At 53.1% G+C, this 18,077-nt stretch overlaps 1 protein-coding gene across 1 annotated transcript in view; it reads left to right on the top strand.

Annotated features, from left to right (window-relative positions):
• LIN9 (lin-9 DREAM MuvB core complex component) overlaps positions 1–18,077 on the top strand; it is a 490,456-nt gene that overhangs the window by 122,409 nt on the left and 349,970 nt on the right. The window contains exon 4 of the mRNA XM_085610417.1: positions 14,285–14,389. Coding sequence (XP_085466543.1) covers positions 14,285–14,389 — 105 coding nt within the window. The remainder of the gene's footprint in view (positions 1–14,284; positions 14,390–18,077) is intronic.

Genomic DNA, 18,077 nt, shown 5'->3' with positions numbered 1-18,077 from the left:
CCAAAGATAGCATTTAACCGCGAGGTTCATAATGCACTTAAGAGTATATGGTATGGCGATATCTGGAAACGGTAGAAGGAAGTTGTTCCGACCACTGCAGACAGGCTCAGCTCATGCCAGAGCACCATCTCACATGGAACCAAGCACTCTGCCTTCAGGATTGTTAAGGCCTGCCATAGGAGTGACTCATAGGTTACCAGGTGTCCCATTTAAGGTTAGGTATAGGTATACTACACCTAAGTAAGAGGTGATTACACCAACTTACCCCAGCTGAGTGATCAGCCAGTTGTGTCAGATTGTTAGGTGTGAGAAGTTGGCCTGGTATATGCTGTTCACTAGTTCTAGTGACCACCTTGTACCATGCCAAGCAACCCTTATGGTGTGGTTGTAAGTCAACCTTTTTGGACTAGCTGCCCTAGTGGTAGCGTAGGCTAAGCAGTCTTTGAGGCTAAACTCGTGATGCGTGTTAAGCAAGCTGTTTTACCAATAGTAACCCCCTTTTATACCAATGAAAGGACACCACACAGATATATATTCAAAATATATATGTATTTATTTCTCAAAGTAACCCCTAGTCTCTTTATGAGCACAGGAGCACAAATCGTCAAACAAGATTACAGTAGAATACACAGAAGTTGCACTTTATATGGATAGGCCCTGGTGGCCACTCAAACCATATACTAAAATAGTGGTATAAGTACCACGAACAGAAAAGGGAAAAGGCCTAGGGCCTCTAGAATCGCTGGGCCTACAAGGAGCTAACGTCAGTTAGTGACCAGGAGGTCCACGGGTGGCGTGTGCAGAGCAAATAGTCACACGCGGGCTCCCATAGGTTTCAATGGGTGCGTAAAAAGTACAAAGTTACTGCAAAAGGAATCTTCCGGATGACCTAGGAACTTAAGATTTGGAACACAGGCACTAGAGATGTATTACTACACATGGGCACCGGAGTACCAGCTTTACCTCACCCACAGGAAGCGGGTGCATAGGCCTCAAAGTGCGTCGGGTTTCTTCTATCTGTTCCGTTGAGCCTGGGACAAAGATGCTGCAGGCGGTCGGTCGGGAAGAGATGCAGTGGATCCAAGAGTGGATCGGAGATGTTGAAGACCTGTAAGCAGAGGGGACAGTGTTCACAGTCACTAGCCAGTGACCAGCGTGGCACCAGGTGGGTACCAGGCGATGTCGGGTGCAAACAGGTGATGAGGGGTAGCTTGTCTCCGCAGCCACGTGGTCCCTGAAGGTCGACGACGTCCAGGAGTCGGCTCACGAGCTGTCCCACGCAGGCTCTCGCTGTCGGCGGTGTCGGCGACTTGATCGAAGCAAACAAGCCTTGGCAAAAGCAATTGCAGGAGGATTCGGAAATCAGCTGTTGGTTCTGACCAGCAAGGTCAGAGGGATTGCTCCTTTGGAGGGGAGCAAGGGCCAGTCTGGAGCAACCAGACCAGCGGTGTTTGTCGTAGATTTCGTCGCCAAGATGGCCACTAGCCAGCGGGCCAGCAACCGGTTAGGCGCGTCGAGTGGCAAAATGCAGAAGGGCCCCACGCAGATCGTGGAGATGCTGGAGGGCTCACCTTTGGTGCAGATGCTGCTCGAGGGTTGGGCTTCTCAGGACCCAAAGCACAACTTGGAGGGAGCCTCGGTTGTTGCACTGGTCAGCTTGTCGTAGTCGTTTCAAGATGGCTGGCTCCACGTGTCTCGGTGCCTCCACGGGTCTCCTCTTTTCAGGGACTGTGGATCGGGCGGTGAGAGGTCTGGAGGTCCAGGTCTTGTCAGTCTCTGGGCTCGGGCTCCGGCGGGAGGCGGCGGCAAAGCAGACGGTGATTCGCTGGATGGTGCTTGCGTTAGCAAGGTGGTCACTCCCTGACCACAGGGGAGATTTTCTTCAGTCTTCTGTGCAGCAGAATGTCGAAGTTCCCGTCTTCTTCTTAGTTTCAAGTTGATTCCAGGATGTCTGAAGTCTTAGGACACAGCTCCTACCTTTAAGCGGATTCTAGGGGCCGGACTACCTGCTAGGTCCCTCCCTATGGGTGGGACCAGGAAGGGGGGTGGTTACACCCCCAATCCTTTGTCCAGCTCGCCCCAGGCCCGGGACTGGTGTGCCCCAGGACCGGTTTGAACTGGCATATGCACCGAGGCTCCTTGTGAGCCACAGGCATGTCTGGTTTCTTTCAAGCCCTACCTGACCAATACACAAAATCCTGTCTGGGGTGGTGCACGCCCCTCCCCTGGCAGGAAACCCTTTGTCCACACCTCCCAAGCTGGAAGGACTCCCAGCAGCAGGAGGGCAGACTTGTGTCTGTGGTGGCAGCATCCATTTTGTGGAGCTGAGGCTATGTCTGATTTTACCCGGGTTTCAGGTACTGTACATGTCGTGTCCCTCTAGAAGGGTGGAATGCTAACCCCGTCGCCAGAATTGGCGAGGGGTTAGTATTCCAATTCGTATGACACCTTACTCGACATGTTTTGATAAAGCCAAACCAAAGATAGCATTTAACCGCGAGGTTCATAATGCACTTAAGAGTATATGGTATGACGATATCTGGAAACAGTAGAAGGAAGTTGTTCCGACCACTGCAGACAGGCTCAGCTCATGCCAGAGCACCATCTCACATGGAACCAAGCACTCTGCCTTCAGGATTGTTAAGGCCTGCCATAGGAGTGACTTAGAGGTTACCAGGTGTCCCATTTAAGGTTAGGTATAGGTATACTACACCTAAGTAAGAGGTGATTACACCAACTTACCCCAGCTGAGTGATCAGCCAGTTGTGTCAGATTGTTAGGCCAAGCCTGGGGTGGCATAATACATGCTGCAGCCCCTGGCAGGCCTTGGGTACACCAATGCCCTGGGTACCTAGTGTACACTGGTACAGGGGCTGACAGGGTGATCCACTTCCAATTGGTTATGCACCTAGGGTGCATAGTTTTAATTTAGTAGAGAGAACAGCAGGCTGGGGGTCTGATTGGCAGGCCCACAGCCTCAATATGTCAAAAACCAGTGAAGCAAAAAGCAAAAATTTGGGGTGACCATAGGATAGCAGACCCTACTCTCCTACACAACCCCCCCCCAAACGCTGGGACATTAAACTAGCCTTGACCAGTCTCGTCTTCATGTCCTAAGTGGAAGTACCTGGAGAGACCATCTGCATTCCCATGGTCAGTACCTGGCCGGTGCTCCACTGTAAAGTCCATCCCCTGTAGGGAAATGGACCACCTAAGCAGTTTGGGGTTTTCACCCTTCATCTGATTTAGCCACAAGAGGGGCTTATGGTCGGTCTGAATCTTGAAGTGAGTGCCAAACAAGTATGGCCTCAGCTTCTTCAGGGCCCACACCACAGCAAAGGCCTCCCTCTCAATAGCTGACCAATTCTTCTCTCTGGGGGTCAACCTTCTGCTAATAAAAGCAATGGGTTGGTCTTGACCATCTACATTAAGTTGTGACAGCACAGCTCCCACACCCAACTCAGAAGCATCTGTTTGGACAATAAACTCTTTGGAGTAGTCAGGACTTTTCAGGATAGGTGCAGAGCACATGGCCTCCTTCAGGTCATCAAATGCCTTTTGACAGCTTACTGTCCACTGAACCTTTTTGGGCATCTTCTTGGATGTCAGATCATTAAGAGGAGTCACAATGGACCCATAGTTCTTAACAAACTTCCTGTAATACCCAGTCAAGCCCAAGAAAGCTCGAACTTGAGTCTGGGTGGTTGGAGGGGACCAATCCTTGATGGACTGTATCTTACTCTCCAGTGGTTGAACTTGGCCCCCACCTACAAGGTGGCCCAAATACACAACCTTACTCTGCCCTATCTGGCACTTAGTAGCCTTGATAGTGAGGCCTGCCCTTTGCAGAGCCTCAAGAGCCTTCTTCAGGTGGATCAGGTGATCCTCCCAGGTGGAACTAAAGACAGCAATGTCATCAAGATATGCTGCGCAAAAGTCATCCAACCCAGTAAGGACTTGGTTCACCAGCCTTTGGAAGGTGGCAGGTGCATTCTTCAGACCAAAGGGCATCACCACAAACTGATAATGCCCACCTGGGGTTGAGAATGCTGTTTTGGCCTTAGACTCCTCAGCTAACCTGATTTGCCAATAGCCAGCTGTCAAGTCAAATGTGCTCAAAAACTTTGCAGAAGCTAGTTTGTCTATGAGCTCATCTGCCCTTGGAATAGGGTGTGCATCTGTCCTGGTGACAGCATTGAGTCCTCTGTAGTCCACACAGAACCTCATCTCTCTCTTGCCATCTTTGGTGTGAGGTTTGGGGACCAGAACCACTGGGCTAGCCCAGGGGCTCTCTGAGGGTTCAATGACACCTAATTCCAGCATTTTATGTACCTCAGCCTTTATACAGTCCCTGACGTGGTCAGGTTGTCTGTAAAGTTTGTTCTTTACAGGCAGACTGTCACCAGTGTCCACAACATGGGTACACCAGTCAGTTTGACTAGGTATCAAGGAAAACATATGTGAAAATGATTGTAGAACCTGTCTACATTCAGTCTGCTGATGGGCAGTGAGGTTGCCTCCAAGGGTCACTCCTTCAACTGAGCCATCTTCAGGGTTCTGAGACAACAGGTCTGGGAGAGGGTCACTCTCTTCCTCCTGTCCCTCATCTGTAGCCATGAGCAAGCCCATGTCTGCCCTGTCAACATATGCTTTAAGCCTGTTAACATGGAGTACCCTGTGGGGACTCCTGGGAGTTCCTAGGTCCACCAAGTAGGTGACCTCTCCCTTCTTTTCCAGGATTGTATGGGGTCCAGACCATTTGTCTTGGAGTGCTGCTGGGGCCACCGGCTCCAACACCCATACCTTCTGTCCTGGCTGATACTCAACCAAGACAGCCTTTTGGTCATGCCAAGCTTTCTGTAAGGCCTGGCTTGCCTCAAGGTTTTTAGATGCCTTCTCCATATACTCAGCCATCCTGGAGCGGAGACCAAGTACATAGTCCACTATGTCTAGCTTAGGCTTTTTGAGAGGTAACTCCCATCCTTCCTTCACCAAACACAGTGGGCCTCTCACAGGGTGCCCAAACAACAATTCAAAGGGGCTGTAGCCAACTCCTTTTTGTGGGACCTCTCTGTAAGCAAACAGAAGGCAGGGTAGAAGGATATCCCATCTTCGCCTGAGCTTTTCAGGTAATCCTTTGATCATACCCTTTAGGGTCTTGTTGAATCTCTCAACAAGCCCATTGCATTGTGGGTGATAAGGGGTGGTGAACTTGTAGTTGACACCACATTCCTTCCACATAGCTGTCAAGTATCCTGACATAAAGTTGGTACCTCTGTCAGATACTACCTCCTTAGGAAACCCCACTCTGGAGAATACTCCCAGCAGGGCCCTGGCCACAACAGGAGCTGTAGTGGTCCTAAGGGGAATTGCCTCTGGATACCTGGTGGCATGATCCACTACCACCAGTATAAATCTGTGCCCAGATGCAGTGGGAGGATCCATGGGACCCACTATGTCTATTCCCACTCTTTCAAAGGGAACCCCCACCACAGGTAGTGGTATCAGGGGGGCCTTTGTTGTGCCACCTGATTTGCCACTGGCTTGGCAGGTAACACAGGAGCGACAAAACTCCTTTGTATCTTCATTCATATGGGGCCAGTGAAAGTGAGGGACAAGCCTGTCCCAAGTCTTGTTCTGGCCTAAGTGTCCTGCTAAAGGAATGTCATGGGCCAAGGTAAGAAGGAAGCCCCTAAATTGCAGAGGTATGACCAACCTCCTGGTTGCACCAGGCTTGGGGTCTCTAGCCTCTGAATAAAGGAGCCCTTCATCCCAATACACTTTATGGGTACCTTGAGCATTCCCAGCAGCCTCAGCAGCAGCCAGCTGTCTGAGGGGTTCAAGAGAGGGACAGGATAACTGAGCCTGCCTCAAGTCAGCCCTTGAAGGTCCCCCTGTCCCCAGAAACTCAACCTGATCAGGTTCAAGCTCTTCAGGGACAGTTCCTTCAGGGTCCTCTAGATCAGCTTCCTGGGAAGGCTGATCATCACTCTGAGGCAGGGGGGAAGGCACAGCCTTGACCCTCCTGTTCTTCTTCTTGGTAGGTGCTTGGTCCATTGTTCCAGGATCCAAGACCTGTGGTTCAGTGAGGCACTTTTTGGCCTGTGACCTGGTCACAGCAAGGACATGTGATGATATACCTAACATCTCTGCATGAGTCCTGTACTCCACTTCTGACCATAGAGAACTCTCTAGGTCATTGCCCAACAAACATTCTACTGGGAGGTCTGCACTAACCACAACCCTTTTGAGGCCAGTTACCCCTCCCCATGAGAAGTTAACAACTGCCACACTGTGTGAAGTAGTGGCATTGCTGGCATTGGTCACCAGGTAGTTCTCACCTGGTATGTACTGTCCAGGATCCACAAAGCCTGGTGTCACCATAGTGACACTGGCACATGTGTCCCTGTAGGCTTGAGCCACTTTGTCATTAATTAAAGGAGTCTGTCTGTACTTGCCCAGGTTACTGGGGCTCACAGTCAGGGACAAATCAATGTCCCCATCACAGATCAAGACTGCCTGTGTAAGGGTTCTGTCTAAGTCAGAATCTCCTTCAGTTCCCATAGTGATTCCCACTACACCCTTTGTCTGGGGACCAACACTGCTAACAGTAGTACTGGGAGCAGGTGCCTTAGGGGCAACAGTGTTGGGGGCTCCACCCTTTTTGCAATCACTAGTCCAGTGAGTTGTATTTTTACAATGATTGCACCAGGGTTTCTTCTGACCTTCTTTCTTCTTCTTGGACTGTTGGGACCCACCCTCCTTAGCAGTAGTTTGGGGCCCTGTTGAAGACTTCTGGTCTTTAGGTTTCTGATCTCCACCCTTTTGGTCTGTTTTCTTCTGATCACCCCCTTGGCCCTGGTTCTGGTTCTTTTGCTTAACCCTGGTTCTGACCCATTTGTCTGCCTTCTTTCCCAATTCTTGGGGAGAGGTCAGATCAGAGTCAACCAAGTGTTGATGCAGTTGCTGGTTTTGACAGTTATTTAAAATCTGTTCTCTCATCATCAAATTATACAATCCTGTAAAATCAGATACCTTACTTCCCAGCAACCAACCCTCCAAAGCCTTAGTGGCACATTCAATGTATTCAGACCAGTCCTGAGTCTGTGTCTTTTGGGTGTCTCGGAACATTAACCTGTACTGTTCAGTGGTTAAGCCTAACCCATCTACCAGAACACTCTTCAGGACTCTGTAGTTTCTGACATCCTCTTCTCTAACAGTGAGGAGTCTGTCTCTGCCTCTTCCTTCAAAGGAGAGCCAGAGGATTGCTGCCCACTGATCTTCAGGAACCTGCTGTACTTTGCAGGCTCTCTCAAGAGCAGTTATCCACTTGTGGATGTCATCCCCACTTTTGTAGGGGGGCACAACCTTAGACAGGTTTCTATTGTCGAAAACCCTATCTTTGTCCTTAGGGACAATGCTGCCACCAGTGGGTATAGACCCACTCTCTTTATGCTGTCTAGCCTTGCTAAGTTTCTCTTCCATCAGGGCTACTTCTAGCTCCTGCTTCCTGATCCTCAGCTGGGCCTCTTGCATCTTGGCCTCATGTTCCCTCCTCTGAGGGGTGGTCATCCTTCTCCTGGAGTGACCTTGAGAGCCTCTAGAGCCATGGGAAGCATTGGAGTCACCTGAGCGATTCCTTTGCCTTCCAAGCCCTGTGTTAAGTCCACTGGGGAGATCCAGTGGGTTGAACCCACTGTCAGTCCCCAATAGCCTTGGTTTAGCTGGGCCAAGTATAATACTTGGCACTGGGCTAGTTCTCCCTTCATCCTCACTACTGTCAGTATCCTTTTCACTCTCATCCTCTGTGGTAGGCATCCCATCTAAGGGGTGACTATTGGGAAGGGGTACTTCAGTGGCATCTTTAGAAGGGGGGCCTCCTGTTCCTGTCCCTAAGGGGGCTAACTGGGAAGCTTTCTTGAGTGCTCTCTGATTCTCATCATTCTGTAAGAGCTCTCTGAGCTCAGCAGAGTTTGGGTTCTTGGGCTGTTTAAGGCCTCTAAGAGTTGCCAAATGCCTGAGCTCATTCTGATTAAGGGTAGCAAAGCTGGATGGTGCCCTCTGGGGGTCACTCTCAACAGAGATGGGTACAGTGGACCCCTCTGCCCCGGCCATTGCTCTTAAGTGTGGGTGGATGTGTTGCAATCTACCTACACTTGGGTTTACCTACTAAACCTATCTAGTAGTTGTAGTCAGGGTGTGCTACTCCCTTTGCTCTACAACAACTAAGTTCAGTAGAACTTATGTATATCTAATCTTGTTTTATATGTACCTACAGGTACCTATGTGATCTTTCAATTGGTAACCAAGAGATTACAATGGTAAAACACAGCAAGCTCAAATCCAACCGCTGCTCACCAATGTGAGAAGTTGGCCTGGTATATGCTGTTCACTAGTTCTAGTGACCACCTTGTACCATGCCAAGCAACCCTTATGGTGTGGTTGTAAGTCAACCTTTTTGGACTAGCTGCCCTAGTGGTAGCGTAGGCTAAGCAGTCTTTGAGGCTAAACTCGTGATGCGTGTTAAGCAAGCTGTTTTACCAATAGTAACCCCCTTTTATACCAATGAAAGGACACCACACAGATATATATTCAAAATATATATGTATTTATTTCTCAAAGTAACCCCTAGTCTCTTTATGAGCACAGGAGCACAAATCGTCAAACAAGATTACAGTAGAATACACAGAAGTTGCACTTTATATGGATAGGCCCTGGTGGCCACTCAAACCATATACTAAAATAGTGGTATAAGTACCACGAACAGAAAAGGGAAAAGGCCTAGGGCCTCTAGAATCGCTGGGCCTACAAGGAGCTAACGTCAGTTAGTGACCAGGAGGTCCACGGGTGGCGTGTGCAGAGCAAATAGTCACACGCGGGCTCCCATAGGTTTCAATGGGTGCGTAAAAAGTACAAAGTTACTGCAAAAGGAATCTTCCGGATGACCTAGGAACTTAAGATTTGGAACACAGGCACTAGAGATGTATTACTACACATGGGCACCGGAGTACCAGCTTTACCTCACCCACAGGAAGCGGGTGCATAGGCCTCAAAGTGCGTCGGGTTTCTTCTATCTGTTCCGTTGAGCCTGGGACAAAGATGCTGCAGGCGGTCGGTCGGGAAGAGATGCAGTGGATCCAAGAGTGGATCGGAGATGTTGAAGACCTGTAAGCAGAGGGGACAGTGTTCACAGTCACTAGCCAGTGACCAGCGTGGCACCAGGTGGGTACCAGGCGATGTCGGGTGCAAACAGGTGATGAGGGGTAGCTTGTCTCCGCAGCCACGTGGTCCCTGAAGGTCGACGACGTCCAGGAGTCGGCTCACGAGCTGTCCCACGCAGGCTCTCGCTGTCGGCGGTGTCGGCGACTTGATCGAAGCAAACAAGCCTTGGCAAAAGCAATTGCAGGAGGATTCGGAAATCAGCTGTTGGTTCTGACCAGCAAGGTCAGAGGGATTGCTCCTTTGGAGGGGAGCAAGGGCCAGTCTGGAGCAACCAGACCAGCGGTGTTTGTCGTAGATTTCGTCGCCAAGATGGCCACTAGCCAGCGGGCCAGCAACCGGTTAGGCGCGTCGAGTGGCAAAATGCAGAAGGGCCCCACGCAGATCGTGGAGATGCTGGAGGGCTCACCTTTGGTGCAGATGCTGCTCGAGGGTTGGGCTTCTCAGGACCCAAAGCACAACTTGGAGGGAGCCTCGGTTGTTGCACTGGTCAGCTTGTCGTAGTCGTTTCAAGATGGCTGGCTCCACGTGTCTCGGTGCCTCCACGGGTCTCCTCTTTTCAGGGACTGTGGATCGGGCGGTGAGAGGTCTGGAGGTCCAGGTCTTGTCAGTCTCTGGGCTCGGGCTCCGGCGGGAGGCGGCGGCAAAGCAGACGGTGATTCGCTGGATGGTGCTTGCGTTAGCAAGGTGGTCACTCCCTGACCACAGGGGAGATTTTCTTCAGTCTTCTGTGCAGCAGAATGTCGAAGTTCCCGTCTTCTTCTTAGTTTCAAGTTGATTCCAGGATGTCTGAAGTCTTAGGACACAGCTCCTACCTTTAAGCGGATTCTAGGGGCCGGACTACCTGCTAGGTCCCTCCCTATGGGTGGGACCAGGAAGGGGGGTGGTTACACCCCCAATCCTTTGTCCAGCTCGCCCCAGGCCCGGGACTGGTGTGCCCCAGGACCGGTTTGAACTGGCATATGCACCGAGGCTCCTTGTGAGCCACAGGCATGTCTGGTTTCTTTCAAGCCCTACCTGACCAATACACAAAATCCTGTCTGGGGTGGTGCACGCCCCTCCCCTGGCAGGAAACCCTTTGTCCACACCTCCCAAGCTGGAAGGACTCCCAGCAGCAGGAGGGCAGACTTGTGTCTGTGGTGGCAGCATCCATTTTGTGGAGCTGAGGCTATGTCTGATTTTACCCGGGTTTCAGGTACTGTACATGTCGTGTCCCTCTAGAAGGGTGGAATGCTAACCCCGTCGCCAGAATTGGCGAGGGGTTAGTATTCCAATTCGTATGACACCTTACTCGACATGTTTTGATAAAGCCAAACCAAAGATAGCATTTAACCGCGAGGTTCATAATGCACTTAAGAGTATATGGTATGACGATATCTGGAAACAGTAGAAGGAAGTTGTTCCGACCACTGCAGACAGGCTCAGCTCATGCCAGAGCACCATCTCACATGGAACCAAGCACTCTGCCTTCAGGATTGTTAAGGCCTGCCATAGGAGTGACTTAGAGGTTACCAGGTGTCCCATTTAAGGTTAGGTATAGGTATACTACACCTAAGTAAGAGGTGATTACACCAACTTACCCCAGCTGAGTGATCAGCCAGTTGTGTCAGATTGTTAGGCCAAGCCTGGGGTGGCATAATACATGCTGCAGCCCCTGGCAGGCCTTGGGTACACCAATGCCCTGGGTACCTAGTGTACACTGGTACAGGGGCTGACAGGGTGATCCACTTCCAATTGGTTATGCACCTAGGGTGCATAGTTTTAATTTAGTAGAGAGAACAGCAGGCTGGGGGTCTGATTGGCAGGCCCACAGCCTCAATATGTCAAAAACCAGTGAAGCAAAAAGCAAAAATTTGGGGTGACCATAGGATAGCAGACCCTACTCTCCTACATTAGGCCAAGCCTGGGGTGGCATAATACATGCTGCAGCCCCTGGCAGGCCTTGGGTACACCAATGCCCTGGGTACCTAGTGTACACTGGTACAGGGGCTGACAGGGTGATCCACTTCCAATTGGTTATGCACCTAGGGTGCATAGTTTTAATTTAGTAGAGAGAACAGCAGGCTGGGGGTCTGATTGGCAGGCCCACAGCCTCAATATGTCAAAAACCAGTGAAGCAAAAAGCAAAAATTTGGGGTGACCATAGGATAGCAGACCCTACTCTCCTACAGTGTGGATCAGCTGGTGGTGTTTGCGGGTGGCGTGCTTGAGGGCAGTCATGTTGTCTGTAGTCGGGTCTTAGCGCCAGGCTTTCTCGAGGGTGCGGCAGTTCTTCTTGGAGTTCTTGAGATCGTCGTTGAACCAGGAAGCCTTCTTGCTGCCGGGCCTGCTGGGATGGTTTTTCAGGGGTGCGAGGTCGTCAGCGCAGTTGGTGATCCACTGTGTGAGGTTGTTGGCTGCTTGATTGGGGTCCGTTGAGCTGGCGGGAGGATTCTGGTTCAGGGATGTGGAGAGCTGGTCAGAGGTGATCTTGTTCCAGCTCCTACGGGGAACCGGCTGCGAGTGATGGTGAGTCGTGGTCCTTCTGAAGCTGAAGTGGACGCAGCTGTGGTCTGTCCAGTGGAGTCCGGTGGAGTGGCTGAAGGCGATGTCCTTGCTGGAGGAGAAGACGGGGTCAAGCGTGTGTCCGGCGTAGTGGGTGGGGGTGTTCACCAGCTGCTTGAGTCCGAGGTTGTCCAGCAGGGTGGTGGTGTTGCTGTCCTTGTTGTTCTCCAGGTGGAAGTTGAGGTCCCCTAGGAGGATGTAGTCAGCGGAGGAGAGGGCGTGTGGGCTGATGAAGTATGCGATGTCTTCGCTGAATTGTGTGCGAGGTCCCGGGGGTCTGTAGATGAGGGTGCCTCTGAGTGTGGTCTTGGGGTCGGTGTGTATCTGGAAGTGAAGCTGTTCGGCGGCTGTGAGGGTGTCATCGGAGTTGGTCGTGATGCGGATGGTGTTCTTGTGGACGATGGCGATGCCTCCTCCAGTCTGGTTGACGCGGTTCCTCCGGGTGATCTTGTATCTGTCCGGAATGGCGATGGCAATGTCGGGCGCTTAGGAGGCGTTCATCCAAGTTTCCGTGAGGAAGGAGACGTCTGGAGATGTGGTGTCGAGCAGGTTCCAGAGTTCCACGGCGTGCCTGTGGACGGAGCAGGTGTTGAGCAGGATGCACTTCAGGTAGTTGCTGCTGGCGCTCGGCTTGGCGGGAGTGGTGCCGGTCCGGATGCAGGAGAAGTTGCAGGATTGGCAGCTGAAGGGTCCGTGGGAGCGTCGCGGGGTGGCTCGGTAGCATCCGTGGATCTGGCCGGTGTTGAGTGCGTTGAGGGTGGCGGCGGCGTAAGTCCGGCGGGTGGGATGGCCTCTGCGGGGGCCAGGGGTTCTGGCGCTGGGCGCGGTCAAGGCGCGGACGGGCGCAGACGGGCTTGCCTTTGGCGCGCCTCCGGCGCGCCTTTGGCGCGTGAACGCTGCGCGTGCGTGGGGGCGACATAAGAAGGTAGCCGGGAGGGAGGGTCAGCTGGGTGGTGGGAGCGGGGCGGCCAATGGGCTGGCGGGGGGTGGGGCCGCAGGGAGGCAGCGGCGGGAAAGTCGGGTGCGGGCGGGCGGCTCAGCGGCGGCTGGGTCGCCCTAGGCGAAGCACAGGAAGCAGGAACTTCAGGCAGCAGGAGGAGCGTGGGGGCGACCAGGCCTGGGCAAGGCTCAGCGGTAGCCCCAACACCTGGACCAAACTACCTGCTTGCATGGCTGAAGTGGCTGACTGGATGAAAACAGACTGTCTCGGACTCAACACAGACAAGACAGAAGTCCTGATCCTTGGGGAGAAAACCCTGTCATTGTAGAACTCCACCTGGTTGCCATACAACCTAAGACCCAAACCCACCATCCACTCCAAATTGTCATTGACAGTTAGTTTCACAAGTTTGCCTATTTAAAATGGATCCCACCCGCAAAACCGTCACACAAGCCCTTGTCACAAGAAAGCTGGACTATGTGAAAACCCTCTACGCTGGGTTCAGCAAAAAAGATTCTGAATTCTGCAGCTAGAATCATATTACAACTACCATACCACATGCACATCACACTGCACCTTAGGGAGCCCCACAGGCTTCTTAGACACAAACAAGCCCAGTTCAAACACCTAGCAGACTCCTTCAAAGCACTACACAACACAGTGCCTGCCTACTTCAATAGCCATATCTCATTTCACAAACACACCGGACACCTTCTCTCAGCCAAACTCCTATTTACACACACCCTTTGAAGGTGTAGAACTAGGACCGGGGGTCCGGGCTTCTACATCTCTCCTAAAGCCTGGAACAACCTGCTATTTCACATCAGAGCCTTCACCTCACTTCTTGAGTTCCACAAGAAGCTGAAGACCCAGCTCTTCGAATCTGCTTGCCCACTAAGCCTAGACCAGGCTAAATTTGCACCTTTTTCAGTGCTGAAATGACCTCCTGGGTAATAGTGAGCTTTACAAATAATTAGACCATAACCAGGGAGATTTTCTGAATGGAAGTGCTGGACTGCGTAATCTTAACTGAATATTTCAGGTAGAGATTTGGGCTGCTCTTTATAGAGATGCTTGAGGAAGCACAAAATAATAAGGTACGAGTAAATACATTTTTCAGTACAGCAATGGTATATGAAAGGAAAAAAGTATGTAGGAAATGGAGATGAAGCTAAACAGAGTGTAGGCAATAAATAGCTCAAAAATGGCTTTGAAAATATCAGATTGCATGGTTTGATGGTTGACTTGGAAGACTGCAGAAATTCTTTTGCGAGTGGACATCTTTATGAAGTTAGGTTTGGATTCTCTTAGAGGAAATTTTAAGAACCGTGTGATTGGTGAATTCAAATATACTATTTACATGTCATTTTATTTTGTTTTTTAGATTGATTGACTTCTAGGAAAATGTTTGTCTATAATTGCATTGAGATTTACATTGAAAAGTGTTGAATCTCACTAAAAGAAATTAAACATTTTCATATGTTAAAGACACTTATGAGGTATTAATAAGATTATCAAATAATTTCATGAGGATATGCAATGCTAATATGAATATGTATTTTCAATGTAATGTATCTGCAGCCATTCCGGACTTCGAAACGGAGCCGGCTTTTTTGTGAAGAAGAAGAAAGGCAGATGAACACCAGATCACCAAAAAGGAATCTGAAGTCTGCGGTGGTTCCCCAGGTATGTGCAGTGGTGGGGGGGGGCGGGGGGGGGTCGGGAGAAGTGTGTATTGGGCGTGTGTGTATTGGGCTTGTGTGTGTACGCATTTTTGCTGCATAGTGTATGGTGAAATTCTCAATTGCCTTCCCATGGTACTTCATTTACAAGGTAACATTTGACATTTCTGCGTACAAAATATTTTATTAGTATTTTAATATAGTAATATAAGTCTGCTGTGGTGTGCATCAAAAGGTTAATCACGGGCTCCCAGCCCCACGCTTTGATTCCTTTATCAGCCTCCTCTCCTGCCTGAGATTTGTCCAGGCCGCTTCTTGTAATCGCTCACTGAATCAAAGAGCACTCTTTGAAGTGTACAGTGTACTCCTTTCTCTAGTGTGTACCACCCAGCTCACAGGAATGCAGCAATACACAAGTCTGTCGGGGGGATTTTTCTACCTTATGTCTTCACTAGGCAGGCATGGGCTTCCCAAAATGAAACCCAGATTCCACCATGTAATGTACCATTATGGCACACTTGCATTCAGTGTATGTGCACTGCACACACACAGTCCAGCTCTGTTACGTTCATGTATTGTCCCATCCTAGACTCACTTACATTCAGTACATAAATTCACTGTACGTGCACTGCTCGGTACCGTAGCCATTCTGTATTGTCATGGTGTGCTACACACACATGCACGAACACACACGCGCACGAACACACACGCGCACGAACACACACGCGCACGAACACACACGCGCACGAACACACACGCGCACGAACACACACACGCGCGCGAACACACGCGCGCGCGAACACACGCGCGCGCGAACACACGCGCGCGCGAACACACGCGCGCGCGAACACACGCGCGCGCGAACACACGCGCGCGCGAACACACGCGCGCGCGAACACACGCGCGCGCGAACACACGCGCGCGCGAACACACGCGCGCGCGAACACACGCGCGCGCGAACACACGCGCGCGCGAACACACACGCGCGCGAACACACACGCGCGCGCGAACACACACGCGCGCGAACACACACGCGCGCGAACACACACGCGCGCGAACACACACGCGCGCGAACACACACGCGCGCGAACACACACGCGCGCGAACACACACGCGCGCGAACACACACGCGCGCGAACACACACGCGCGCGAACACACACGCGCGCGAACACACACGCGCGCGAACACACACGCGCGCGAACACACACGCGCGCGAACACACACGCGCGCGAACACACACGCGCGCGAACACACACGCGCGCGAACACACACGCGCGCGAACACACACGCGCGCGAACACACGCGCGCGCGCGAACACACGCGCGCGCGCGAACACACGCGCGCGCGCGAACACACGCGCGCGCGCGAACACACGCACGCGCGCGCGCGAACACACGCGCGCGCGCGAACACACGCGCGCGCGCGAACGCGCGCGAACACACGCGCGCGCGAACGCGCGCGAACACACGCGCGCGCGAACGCGCGCGAACACACGCGCGCGCGAACGCGCGCGAACACACGCGCGCGCGAACGCGCGCGAACACACGCGCGCGCGAACACACGCGCGCGCGAACACACGCGCGCGCGAACACACGCGCGCGCGAACACACGCGCGCGCGAACACACGCGCGCGCGAACACACGCGCGCGCGAACACACGCGCGCGCGAACACACGCGCGCGCGAACACACGCGCGCGCGAACACACGCGCGCGCGAACACACGCGCGCGCGAACGAACACACACGCGCGCGCGCGAACACACACGCGCGCGCGCGAACACACACGCGCGCGCGCGAACACACACACGCGCGCGCGCGAACACACACGCGCGCGCGCGAACACACACGCGCGCGCGCGAACACACACGCGCGCGCGCGAACACACACGCGCGCGCGCGAACACACACGCGCGCGCGCGAACACACACGCGCGCGCGCGAACACACACGCGCGCGAACACACACGCGCGCGCGAACACACACGCGCGCGAACACACACGCGCGCGAACACACACGCGCGCGAACACACACACACGCGCGCGAACACACACACACGCGCGCGAACACACACACACGCGCGCGAACACACACACACGCGCGCGAACACACACACACACACACACACACGCGCGCGAACACACACACACACACACACACACACACACACACACGCGCGCGAACACACACACACACACACACACACACGCGCGCGAACACACACACACACACACACACACACACACACGCGCGCGAACACACACACACACACACGCGCGCGAACACACACACACGCGCGCGAACACACACACACACGCGCGCGAACACACACACACACGCGCGCGAACACACACACACACGCGCGCGAACACACACACACACGCGCGCGAACACACACACACACGCGCGCGAACACACACACACACGCGCGCGAACACACACACACGCGCGCGAACACACACACACACACGCGCGAACACACACACACGCGCGAACACACACGCGCGCGCGAACACACGCGCGCGAACACACACACGCGCGCGCGAACACACGCGCGCGAACACACACACACACACACACACACACACACACACACACACACACACACACACACACGCGCGCGAACACACACACACACACGCGCGCGAACACACGCGCGCGAACACACACACACACGCGCGCGCGAACACACGCGCGCGAACACACACACACACGCGCGCGCGAACACACACACACGCGCGCGCGAACACACACACACACACACACACACACACGCGCGCGAACACACACACACACACACACACGCGCGCGCGAACACACACACACACACACACACACACACGCGCGCGAACACACGCGCGCGAACACACACACACACGCGCGCGAACACACACACGCGCGCGAACACACACACACACGCGCGCGAACACACACACACACACACACGCGCGCGAACACACACACACACACACACACACACACGCGCGCGAACACACGCGCGCGAACACACACACACACACACGCGCGCGAACACACACGCGCGAACACACACACACACGCGCGCGAACACACACGCGCGAACACACACACACACACGCGCGCGAACACACACGCGCGAACACACACACACACGCGCGCGAACACACACGCGCGAACACACACACACACACACGCGCGCGAACACACACGCGCGAACACACACACACGCGCGCAAACACACACACGCGCGCGAACACACACACACGCGCGCAAACACACACACACACACACACACACACGCGCGCAAACACACACACACACACACACGCGCGCAAACACACACACACACACACGCGCGCGAACACACACACACACACACGCGCGCGAACACACACACACACGCGCGCGAACACACACACACGCGCGCGAACACACACACACACACACGCGCGCGACACACACACACACACACACACACACACACACACACACACACACACACACACACACACACACACGCGAACACACACACACACGCGCGCGAACACACACACACGTGTTACCATCCTTGTGGGGACTATGTGTGAACACCTGCCTTGTGGGGACTAACACTTCCCAATGTTTTAAAAATACACCAATAACAGAAAAATGTTGAGAAAAAATTCATAGTACTGGATCCTGCTTCAATTCTGCAAATATGTTGTTATTTAATCACGCG

This window comes from Triturus cristatus, chromosome 6 (assembly GCF_964204655.1).
Source record: "Triturus cristatus chromosome 6, aTriCri1.1, whole genome shotgun sequence".
In the NCBI taxonomy this organism is placed as follows: Eukaryota; Metazoa; Chordata; class Amphibia; order Caudata; family Salamandridae; genus Triturus; species Triturus cristatus.
The sequence above is the reverse complement of the archived record's forward strand: the minus strand, read 5'-3'. Positions and strand labels throughout refer to the sequence as shown.